At 45.5% G+C, this 12270-nt stretch overlaps 1 protein-coding gene across 1 annotated transcript in view; it reads right to left on the bottom strand.

The window, feature by feature from the left end:
- The window catches only part of agrn (agrin), a 549483-nt gene extending 538949 nt beyond the window's left edge, over positions 1–10534 (bottom strand). Inside the window, exon 1 of the mRNA XM_059952327.1 lies at positions 9977–10534. Coding sequence (XP_059808310.1) covers positions 9977–10174 — 198 coding nt within the window. The 5' untranslated portion in view covers positions 10175–10534. The remainder of the gene's footprint in view (positions 1–9976) is intronic.
- Positions 10535–12270: the final 1736 nt, after the last annotated feature.

Raw genomic sequence — 12270 nt, 5'->3', positions numbered from 1 at the left:
GAAGGGTAATAACTGTTCCTGAACCTGGTGCCCTGGGTCCTAAGGCTCCTGTAGCTCCTTCCTGACGACAGTAGTGAAGAGTGAGCGTAACCAAGAAGCTGGCTGCTGCTTTCCTGCAAAAGGGCTCTGTGTAGGTGTGCTTAATGCTGGGGAGGACATTTCCTGTGACGGGCTGGGCTGTATCCACACAAAGACTGACAAACGACCAACGTACAAAAGACAAACTGTGCAAATACAAAAAATATAAGTAAGTAAGTAAATAATACTGAGCATATGAGTTGTGAAGCCCTTGAAAGAGAGCCCATAGGCGTGGAATCAGTTCAGAGTTGAGGTGGGTGAAGTTATCCACGCCGGTTCAAGAACCTGATGTCTGTAGGGCAATAGATGCTCCTGAACCTGGTGGTGTGACCTAAGGCTCCCACCACATTCATTCAATATTTATTTTCCAATTAACACCCACTCATAATCGCATTTCTGTTGGTGTGTTCTGGCTGTGAGCTAATTACTTGCTGCATTCCAATACCAGGAGACGACAGGGCAGAGTGAGAGGCCCTGAAGCCATGGAATAAGCATAAAAGAATAAAACAGCACAGGAACAGGCCATTCAGCCCAGTCTACAGTGAACATAATGCCAAAATAAATTAAACACTTCTGTCTGCACATGATTGAATTCCCTCTACGCCCAGCATATTCAGGTGTCTCTCTAACCAGTCTATGCAAACCAAGATTACAATCTAAGACAGCCCAATTTGCCATTATTGAGCGCATCTCCTGCTGAACCTCTCCAATCATGCAGATGTCTTTTAAATGTTCTTAATGTCCCTTCCTCAACCATTTTCACTGGCAGCTCGTTCCATATACTGACCACCCTCCGGGTGAAAACGTTGCTCCTCATGTTCGCATTAAATAGTTAAAGGTTGAACATTACTTGCTGGATTGTAGGAAAATAAATTGAATTGAATTTACTTTATTACATACATCCTTTACATACACGAGGAGTTAAAATCTTTGTTACGTCTCCTTCTAAATGAGCAATGTGCAATCATAGTAATTTATAATAATAATAAATTGAACAGTCAATGTAACATAGAAGTACACTCAGATCAGTCTGAGTTAATCAGTCTGATGGCCTGGTAGAAGAAGCTGTCCCGGAACTTGTTGGTACCGTTTCCCGGATGGTAGCAGCTGGAATAGATTGTGGTTGGGGTGACTCAGTCCCCAATGATCCTTCGGGCACTTTATTTCACACCTGTCTTTGTAAATCTCCTGAATCATATGGGAAGTTCACAACTACAGATGTGCTGGGCTGTCTGCACCACTCGCTACAGAATCTGTGATTAAGGGAGGTACAGTTCCCATACCAGATGGTGATGCAGCCAGTCAGAATGCTCTCAATTGTGCCCCTGTAGAAAGCTCTTAGGATATGGGGGTTCATACCAAACTTCCTCAACCATCTGAGGTGAAAGTGGTGCTGTTGTGCATTTTGCACCACACAGCTAGTGTGTACAGACCACGTGAGATCCACGGTGATGTGGATGCCGAGGAATTTAAAGCTGATTATCCTCTCAACCCCAGATCCATTGATGTCAATAGGGGCTAGCCCGTCTCCATTCCTCCTGCAGTCCACAACCACTTCCTTTGTTTTTGCGACACTGAGGGAGAGATTATTTTCTTGACACCACTGTGTCAGAGAGATGACTTCTTCCCTGTAGGCCACCTCATTATTGTTTGAGATTAGGCCAATCGATGTAATGTAGTCGGCAAATTTAATTAGCAGATTAGGGCTGTGGGTGGGGACAGAGTCATGGGTACACAGGGAGTAAAGGAGAAAAGAGGTTTAATAGAGGTATACAGAATTCTGTAGATACGGTGAATGCAAACAGGCTTTCTCCACTGAGGTTGGGTGTGACTAGAACTTGCATTATTTAAGGGGAAGATGAAGGGAACTTCTTCACTTCATATTTCACGACATATGCCTGAATCACTCAGATGGTAAGAGCATAGAATGAGCTGCAGTGGGAAGTCTGATTGCATCATTTAACAGAAGGTTGGACAATTAAATGGGTGGGAGGGCTATGGGACTAGGTAGAATAATAGTTCCGCATGAATTAGCTGGGCTGTAGGGCCTGTTTCTGTGATGTAGTGCTCAATGACTCTACCCCCTCACCTTAAAACCACATCCCCTGTACTGATAAATTTGGGCAAACTGAGGTACAGGTCATTGTTTGTCTGAGAACAGTAGACAATGATGGTTTAGAGTAGTGTCCAGAAAGGAACATCATCAAAGATCCCCATCGTGCCATGTTCTTGTGGCTACCATCAGGCAGGTGGTAGAAAAGCCTGAAGATTCACACCACCAAGTTCATTTCACCCTTTAACCATTCAGTCCTTGAACCGACCACTACAACCCTAATCACCACAGTTTAGCAGCACGATGACCACTAGGCTCAATGATGTTCTGATTGTGTCCTTGTAAAAATCACACACAATTTATGTTCAGTCTATGTTTTCCTTCTGAATGCTGTTTATCTGATGCTGCGTGCCTGTGATGCTGCTGCAAAGAAGCTTTTCAAATTTATTGTTTGACTCTGAGGCCACTTTATTAGGTACACCTGCAATAAAGTGCCCACTGACTATGTTCTGGTCTTCTGCTGCTGTAGTCCGGCCACTTCAAGGTTCAACATGTTGCGCGTTCAGAGATGTTCTTCTGCACACCACTGTTGTAATGTGTCTGTGTTTTTTTAAAGTTACTGTTGCCTTTCTGTCAGCTTGAACTAGTCTTATTGTATATTTAATATTTCAGTAGTATTTGAGTAATATTGTAAATGTATTGTTTTGACTCAGCATTCTTGTTAGTTTAAACAATTCATTATGGGTTATACAATACTGTGCAAAAGTCTTAGACATGCACACACATGTGTGTGTGTGTGTGTGTGTATGTGTGTGTGTGTGTGTGTATGTGTGTGTGTGTGTGTGTGCAAGACTTTTGCACAGTACTGTAATAACTTTATGTATTGCACTGTATTGCTACTGCAAAAAAAAATGATGACATGCATGAGTGATGATAAACCTGATTTGGTCTCTATTGTGGACTGGGAGTGGGAGAGGGGAATCATGGTTCAGAAAAGAAGAAGGGAGAGGAGAGGGAATGGGAAGCACCACAGAGATATTCTGTAGTAATCAATAAACCAATTGTTTGGAATTCCATGAGCTTGCCTGGTTTCTCCGGACTGGTTGTGTCTTAACCCTGGCCTTGGCACTCCTCCTCTGCAACCTGTCCCAGACCCTTCCCGTGACACTCCACCCTCACCATTCCCAATATCCTTTGCTCCCATCAGATTTACAAACTCACTCTCTGCTCCACATTGTCCTGTGCAAAGTTATCGGGCACTATAGCCATATACATGTGCCTTAGACTTCTGCAGAACACTGTATGTAAGAATAAGTGTCATGATGCTGCCACACCACATCTCACTAACAGTAAAAACAAAGTACACAACTTATCTGCCAGCTCTCTTGCTTTCTTTCTCATTAGTTTTTATGTCAGCTTAAACCAGTCTGGCCATTCTCTTCAGACCTCTCTCTTTAACAAGGCATTTTCACCCACAGAGCTGGATTTTTTTTCTCCCATTCTCTGTAAATTCTAGAGACTGTTGTGTGTGAAAATTCCAGGAAATCAGCTATTTCTGAGATACTCAAATCACCCCATCTGGCACCAAGAATCACCACATGGTCAGAGTCACTTTGATCACATTTCTTCCCCATTCTGATGTTTGATCTGAACAACAACTGATCCTTTTGAACATGCCTGCATGTATTTATGCATTAAGTTCTGCTGCCAAATGATTGGCTGATTAGATATTTGCATTAACGAACAGGTATACAACTGTACTTAATAAAGAGGCCTCTGAGGGTATACGTACTTGCATATGACAATAAAATAGCCTTTGATTCTATTTGGTTGAGGACACACCTGGGACAACTTGGATTCAGTTCAGCGTGTCTGTCTGAACATGTATAGATGCCAGGAATGGTGAGAGAAAGCATGTTTGTCGAAGAGAGCAATGAGATACCAATTTCACGTACAGATCAGCCAACAACACAATATAGAAGCAAGCAACTGAGCACAGTACACTGGAAATCCAATATCACTGCTAGTGCACGGTAGAGGAAAGTGACTTGCACTTACATAAGAAGAGATTGGAGAAACTCGGATTGATTTACAAATTGAACTCGGATTTGATTTGTACTTGAAATATTATGAGCCGTTTGGGCCCCTTGTCTAAGAAATGATTTGCTGGCATTTGAGAGGGTCCAGGCAAGGTTCGCAAGAATGATTCCAGGAAGAAAAGCATTAATATATGAAGAGCATTGGATGGCTTTGGGCCTGTACTCACTGGAGTTTAGAAGAATGAGGGAGGATCTAATTGAAACCTATCGAATATCAAAAGGCCTAGATGGAGTGCAGTGAAGTGGAGAGGATGCTTCCTTTAGTGGGAGAGCCTAGGACCAGACGGCACAGCCTCAGAATGGAAGGACATTCCATTAGAACAGACATGAGGTGCAAATCTGTGGAATTTATTGCCCCAGACAGCTGTGGAGGCTAAGTAACTAGGTATATTTAAAGCAGAGGCTGATAGGCTCTTGATTAGTCAAGGCATCAAAGGTTATGGGGTGAAGGCAGGACAATGAGGTTGAGAGGGAAAATAAATTGGCCATGACAGAATGGCAGAGCAGACTCAAGCAACCAGAAGAAGTGACAGAAGTTTATCAGTAGAAGAGACATAAATGGGGCAGATAGTCAGAATCTTCCTCCCAGGGTAGAAACGGCAAGTACTCGAGGCCAGGAATTAAAAGTGAGATGGGGAATATTTAAAGAGATGCGTGGGGTGCTCTTTTTTTTACATAATGTGGAAGGTGCCTGGAAGGGGCTGCCAGAGGTGCTGGTGGAGGCAGATATGACAGTGGTGCTTAAGGGGCTCTTGGATAGACAGATGAATGTACAGGGAATGGAGGAATATGGATCCTGTGCAGGCAAAAGAGAATTAGTTTAATGTGGCATTGTATTCAGTACATACAATGTGGGCTGAAGGGCCTGTTCCTGTGCTGTACTGTTCTATCTACTTGAATCTACAGACCAACATAATTCCGATCCACCTCACTCCTACAACCCCGCTCCCTTGCTGATATTCAGTGCTTGGGTCAGGCAGAGATTCACACAAGAAACCACGGAAAAGTGCTCTCCAATGACAACGCATAACTTTTAAATAAGGGAGTTGTTTTTTTTTTAATTACAGGAAACCACAGATTGTGATCCACAAAGGATAAGCTGAGGCATTTTTTCCTCTGGGGCGTAGGAGGCCGAGGGGTGATCTTATAGAGGTTTATAAAATCATGATGGTATAAACAAGGCAAATGCACGGACATTTTCACAGAGTAAAAGCAAGGATGTGAGGCCGAGGCTTTATTAGGCATTGGTCAGACCACAACTGGGAATATTGTGAGCAGGTTTGGGCCCCTTATCTAAGAAAAGATGTGCCGGCACTGGAGAGGGTCCAGAGGAGGTTCACAAGAATGATTCTAGGAATGGAAGGGTTAACGTATCAGGAGCGTTCGATGGCTCTGAGCTTGTACTCGCTGAAATTTAGCAGAATGAAGGGGATTTCACTGAAATCTTTTGAATGTTGAAAGGCCCGGATAGAGTGGACGTGGAGAAGATGTTTTCTACAGTAGGGGAGTCTAGGACCAGAGGGCACAGCCTCAGAATAGAGGATCATTGTTTTAGAACTGAGATGAGGAGGAATTTCTTTAGCCAGAGGGAGGTGAACCTGTGGAACTCATCGCCACAGATGGCTGTGGAGGTCAAGTCATTGAGTATACTTAAAGCAGAGGTTGACAGGTTCTTGATTAGTCAGGGCATCAAAGGTTACAGGGAGAAGGCAGGAGAGTGGGGTTGAGATGGATAATAAATGAGCCATGATCAAATGGTAAAGCATAAGTGAGGGGCCAAATGGTCTAATTCTGAGCCTGTGCCTTATGATAGAGGAGTCAAATACTAGAGGGTATAGGTTTAAGTTGAGCAAGGTAAGATTTAAAGGGAACACAAGGGCCATCTCTTTCCACACTGTGTATATGGAACAAGCTACCAGAGAAAGTGATGGAGGCAGATAGAATTATAAGAGATTTAGACAGAAACATAGATAAGGAAGGTTCTTAGGGGAATATGGACCTAACACAGTGAAATGGGACGAGCTCAAGTAAGCAGTTTTGTCACGAGGGATGAGTTAAATCACTCGATGACGCTATTGCATTTCATTCAAGTTCTGCTGACAAATTGGCAGAGGCGTCAGAAATGAAGTAACTTTGGGACCCTAACTCTTTTAATGTTCTCAGGATATCCCAGAGAATACTTCATGTTCAATTAAATAATTTTGAAACATGCAGAAATGTAGATCACTTGTCAACAGCTGTACAGCAAACAGGATGAGCACAATTTAGAGTTCATCTCAATCGATGAGTGTAGTTATCCTCGTTTTAACTGTCCCTGAACTTGGTGGTGTGAGTCCTGAGGCACTTGCACCTTCTACCTGATGGCAGCAGCGAGAAAAGAGCATGGCCTGGGTGGTGAGGATCTCTGATGATAGATGCTGCTTTACTACGACAGTGTTTCATGTAGATGTGCTCAATGATTGGGAGGGTTTTACCCATGATGTACTGGGCCGAATCCACTACCTTTTGTAGGGTTTTCCACTCAAAAGCATCGGTCTTCCCACACCAGGCCGTAATGCAGCCAGCCAATACACTTTCCCTACACATCTATAGAAGTCTGTCAAGGTTTATGATGTCATGTCAAATCTCCACAGACTCCTAAGGAAGTAGAGGCTCTGCCCCTACCTTTAAATGTAGAGAGATTTAAGAGACTCGGTGGGGCTGTGGTATGTGCAGGAACCAATCGTCACAAGTTAAGGCTGTTCAGGGACCATTTCACTGATAAGCGAGCAGAAAATCAATTTTGTTGGGTGTTTGTGGAATAAGATTTGCAGGAATAGGTCCTGGTCTTTCTTCACAAAAACAGTTGTGAGTTTAAGCCTGACTCTGGTTTTAAGTGCTCACCAAATTGGCATCAAGGAGATGCAGCAAGTCCATCACCACCAGGACTACATGTCATCTCTGAAACCTCTTTCCCGTAGCTACCCAGCTTCTCAACAAAACTCACTCGGGTGTAATACCCTAACTGTCCCTGCACAATGCCCGTTAAAAGGTCTTTCAGCTCTTCTTGTTCTGTTGATAATTATTGGGTCTGTTCATATGTTCACATTTAAATTTGACTACTGACGTTTGCGACTGTGACCATTCTGCTAATTGTTGCTCTTGTGTTGTCTGTTAGAGTATTGTTCCATTTTTTATACTTGGCATCAGAACACAATCAATTCTGGCAATAAAGTGATTCTTATTCTGAACATGGATTCATAGAGCATGACAGCACAGACTCTGCTAGCTAGTCAGTGCTGGCTCACCTAGCCCCATTGACCCACTCTTGACCATAGCCCTCCAAATTCCTCCCACCTATCCACAAAATTTGCACCAATCTTAAGTCCTCTTCCGTGTGATTGAATCCACACCCACCACCCTCTGAGGCAAGAAGTTGCCCATCAGGTTCCCCTTAAATACTTCACTTTTCATTCCAATGAAAGTCTCACCCACCGTGAGGGCAGAAAGCCTACTTGCATTTTCCCTATCTACATGCCTCATAATTTGGTACACACTCATAATACTGTAACATACTGCGATCTTCAACAGAGCCTGAGAGGACAGGAGAAAGTCAAGTCACAGTCCTCAGGGAAACAAGACAACTTTTCCCAAATATATAAATTGATTGTGTTATTATGTTCTGTGTAATCGAGTTTTAAGATCATAAGACATAGGAGCAGAATCAAGCCATTTCATAATTGCTGATTTAATATCTCACTCAACACCATTCTCCTGCTGTCTCCGTTGTAATCTTTGATGATCTGATTAACCAAGAACCTATCAACCTCTGCTTTAAGTATATCCAATGACTTTGGTCTCTACAACGTCTGTGGCAATGAATTCCACGGATTCTCCACAATCTGCCTAAGGAAATTCCTCCTCATTGCTGTTCCAAAGGGACATCATTTTTTTCAAAGGCCCCACCCAACCCAAACATTCTCTCTTCTCCCATCAAGCAGAAGATCCAACAGCATGAAAGTACATACCACCGTGCTCAAGGACAGCTTCTATCCCATTGTTGTCCAACATTTAAACAGACCTCCTGTGCAATAACTTACGATTGTTGGCCTCACAATCTACCTCGTTATGATCTTGCACTTCATCATCTACCTGGACTACTTTTTCAGTAGCGTTTACACTTTAGTCTGCATCACGTTATGTTTTCCTCAATGCACTATGTAATGATCTGATCTGTATGAACAGTTTGCAGGACAAGGTTTTCACTGTACTTCGCTACAAGTGATAAGTCAATACCAATACCTTTTCTACTCACGTACCTGTCCAAATAAATGTCTTTGAAACATTGTAATTATACCCAAGGTGGGGAGGGGGTACAGATACATCTCTACCAAAGGAGGTGTAAGGTGCTCCTTCAATGCCCCCTCCTGCAGGTCACCCTTGGGTAAGGTGCAGCACCTGCTTAGCCCCCCCCCCCCAAATCAGCGTCACGTGAAGCCATGGGAGTCTTATAAAGCCTCAGCATAATGTCCTTATTTTTATATTCTAGTCCTCACAAACGTTGCATTTGCCTTTCTTACCACCCACTCAACACTTAGGGAATCTAGCACAAGTCCACCCAAGTCCTTACACCTCTGCTTCCTGTACTTTCTCCCCGTTTAGAAAACAGTCTACGCCATTATTCCTCCTACCAAAGTGCAAGCTCTTCTTTGCCCATTCTCCCAATCTGTCCAAGTCCTTCTGCGGACTGCCAGCTTCCTCAACTCTACCTGCCCCCACCCCGCCCCCACTTGGCCACAAACTTCTCCCGGTAACCTTTGACGCCCTCACTAATCGCGAACCTTATCCAGCTCCGCTTTCTGTGCTTACAGACAGAAGAGAAACCTCAGACCTCTGGCTGGGAGGTGAGGGTTCTCCCCACTGACCTTGAAAGGGGGGAAGAAACTATTTCAGTGGAATGCTGCGTTTGGCTCAGGCAAGGCAACAAAACTAAACCGACTGGTTGTCGCGATTCCGAAAGGATGGGCATTTGTGTGAGAGTGCATGCTCCCTTGAGGCACTCTATTCACAGACTGGTTCTTTTTGAAACTTTCAGTAGCCCGCGGCCATGTTATTCTCAACACGCTCCCCAGTTCGCAGGGAGGAATGGTTCACCCATTGTCACGTAGTTCCAGGTGTAACCCACCACAGGCGCCAACTTTTTAATAAAAACCCACCAACTTTCGCAAACTTCAGTAAAGCCTTTTAAAAGACACCCTCGCACTCAGCAACCCCACAAGCAAAAGGCAAAGCCACAATAAAACGCTGGGGGGGGGGGATCGCACAGGAGGGGGGCTCACACCCCGCAATCACATCAGAATCGGGTTTCATATCGCTGTCATACGTCGTGAAATGTGGTGTTTTGCCGCAGCCTGCAATGCAATACTCAATAATAAAAACCATATATCACAATAAGAAGTACGTATGGAAAGAAATCGATCAAATTAGTACGTAAAAGTAGTGAGGCAGTAGTTATGGATTCATAACTGATTAATATTTCACAATTTGGTCTCCTTCGATCCGAAAGTTATCCCTAAGAAAAAACTAAATTTCCTTTTGCAAATCCAGTCCCTGGGAACAATACTGGATTCCCCATTGCAATCATGAAGAAAGACTTCGAAGAAAAAGAGTTAACACTTATACCAACATTATAAATGTTCCGGCCTTGTTTATGAGGGGTAAGTTTTACCAGAGAGCCCTCCCTCCCTCCTGCTCTGAAGCTCTTTACCTTGCAAGAGTAGGTATTGTGTACGGGATCCACATTCATTATCTCCTCCACCGTGCCGGTCAACACTACGTTAGCCTCCTCTTCCCGGTTCTCCAGCGCTTTCTCGGGGCAAAGGCGGCAGCGGACGTGGGCAGCGAGGCAGAGAAGAAGCAGGAGGTTAGCGGAGAAAGTCCGTATCTCGGCCCCTTCTCGTCCCATCCTCGACCGTGAGGAGAAAGAACACACGCACCAAAAAAAAGTACAAAAGATTTCTATTCGTAAAATGTCTTGCTTTTTAAAAAAGAATCAGGTTGAGCAGCTGGCAGGTTTGGTTCGCAGGTGTACTTCAGACATAGGGTGGCGATTGTCCAGTGTTCAGGATGCAGAGAGGGCTGCCTCTGTCTAACATCAGCCGGAGGTTCAGGCGGAATGTCTCTCTCTCTCCCTCTCCCTCTCTGTGGCTGGGATTTGCATAAATCAGCTCGCCGAACACTGATCAGCTCCCACTCTCACTCACTGTTAAAACGCCACGACCGGAAATGCAGTTGAGACTCCGGCGTTAATCAATAACCACACGCCGACGTGATCGGACTGTCCCCGCCAGGGTGGGGGAATCGTTGAGAGGCTGCCAGGTGGAATTTGGCAGATTTTATCCGACTGCAGTGTGTGAGTCTCCCCCTCCCTCTTTCTCTCTCTCTCTTCTTCCCTTTCTCTACTCCCATTTTCGCTCTCTCTCCCCTTCTCTACCCCTCTTTCTCTCTCTCCTCTCCCTCTCCCCTCTCTTTCACCCTTGTCCCCCTCTCTCCCCTCTCTCTCCCACCTCTCACTCTCCCCCTTTTCCCTCCTTCTCTCCACCTTTCTCTCCCCACCCCTCCTCTCTCCCCTCCCCTCTCTCTCTCACCCCCTCTCTCCAAGTGGGGTGTGTGAATGCCTCCTCACCCTACAGGAGGTGCATATGCCTGCAATGTGATTTGCTGTAAGTTCCGTTTCCCCATCAAGCTTCTCAGGGAGACACCACACTGAGTGACTGGGCACAATCCCGGATCATAGTCTGACCCTGAATTTCCCAGGGAGACACTGCACTGAGTGACCGGGCACAATCCCGGATCATAGTCTGACCTGAATTTCCCAGGGAGACACTGCACTGAGTGACCGGGCACAATCCCGGATCATAGACTGACCTGAATTTCCCAGGGAGACACTGCACTGAGTGACCGGGCACAATCCCGGATCATAGACTGACCCTGAATTTCTCAGTGACCAGGCACAATGCTGGATCATAGTCTGACCTGAATTTCCCAGGGAGACACTGCATTGAGTGACCGGGGACAATCCCGGATCATAGTCCGACCCTGAATTTCTCAGGGAGACACTGCACTGAGTGACCGGGCACAATCCCAGATCATAGTCCGACCCTGAATTTCCCAGGGAGACACTGCACTGAGTGACCAGGCACAATCCCAGATCATAGTCCGACCCTGAATTTCCCAGGGAGACACTGCACTGAGTGACCGGGCACAATCCCGGATCATAGTCTGACCCTGAATTTCTCAGTGACCAGGCACAATCCCAGATCATAGTCCGACCCTGAATTTCCCAGGGAGACACTGCACTGAGTGACCGGGCACAATCCCGGATCATAGTCCGACCCTGAATTTCCCAGGGAGACACTGCACTGAGTGACCGGGCACAATCCCGGATCATAGTCCGACCCTGAATTTCCCAGGGAGACACCGCACTGAGTGACCGGGCACAATGCTGGATCATAGTCCGACCCTGAATTTTTCAGGGAGACACCGCATTGAGTGACCGGGCACAATGCTGGATCATAGTCTGACCTGAATTTCCCAGGGAGACACCGCACTGAGTGACCGGGCACAATGCTGGATCATAGTCTGACCTGAATTTCCCAGGGAGACACTGCACTGAGTGACCGGGCACAATGCTGGATCATAGTCTGACCTGAATTTCCCAGGGAGACACTGCATTGAGTGACCGGGCACAGTGCAGGATCATGGTCCGACCCCAAATTTAAAAAGAAGACCCTTGAGCAGTGCAAGGTGGGGAGGGGGAAAGCAGGGATACTCTGCCCAACCCACAGGTCTTTGGGATGTTGGAGGAAACTGAAGCACCCAGGAAAACCCATGCAGTCGACTCGTATTTTGTAATGTGGCCTCTTTTTAAGCTTATTACGTTTACTTCGATAGGCCCAGGAATTCCACGTTGCTTGTATTACTTAAGCGGATTTCTGATTAGTGCAAATTGCGAGGTCCTAGTTTAGAGAATGTTACTTCTCACAGCGTCGCTCAGCTGTG

The sequence above is a fragment of the Hypanus sabinus genome, chromosome 27 (genome assembly GCF_030144855.1).
Source record: "Hypanus sabinus isolate sHypSab1 chromosome 27, sHypSab1.hap1, whole genome shotgun sequence".
Lineage (NCBI taxonomy): Eukaryota > Metazoa > Chordata > Chondrichthyes > Myliobatiformes > Dasyatidae > Hypanus > Hypanus sabinus.
This window is presented reverse-complemented; position numbering and strand designations above follow the sequence as displayed.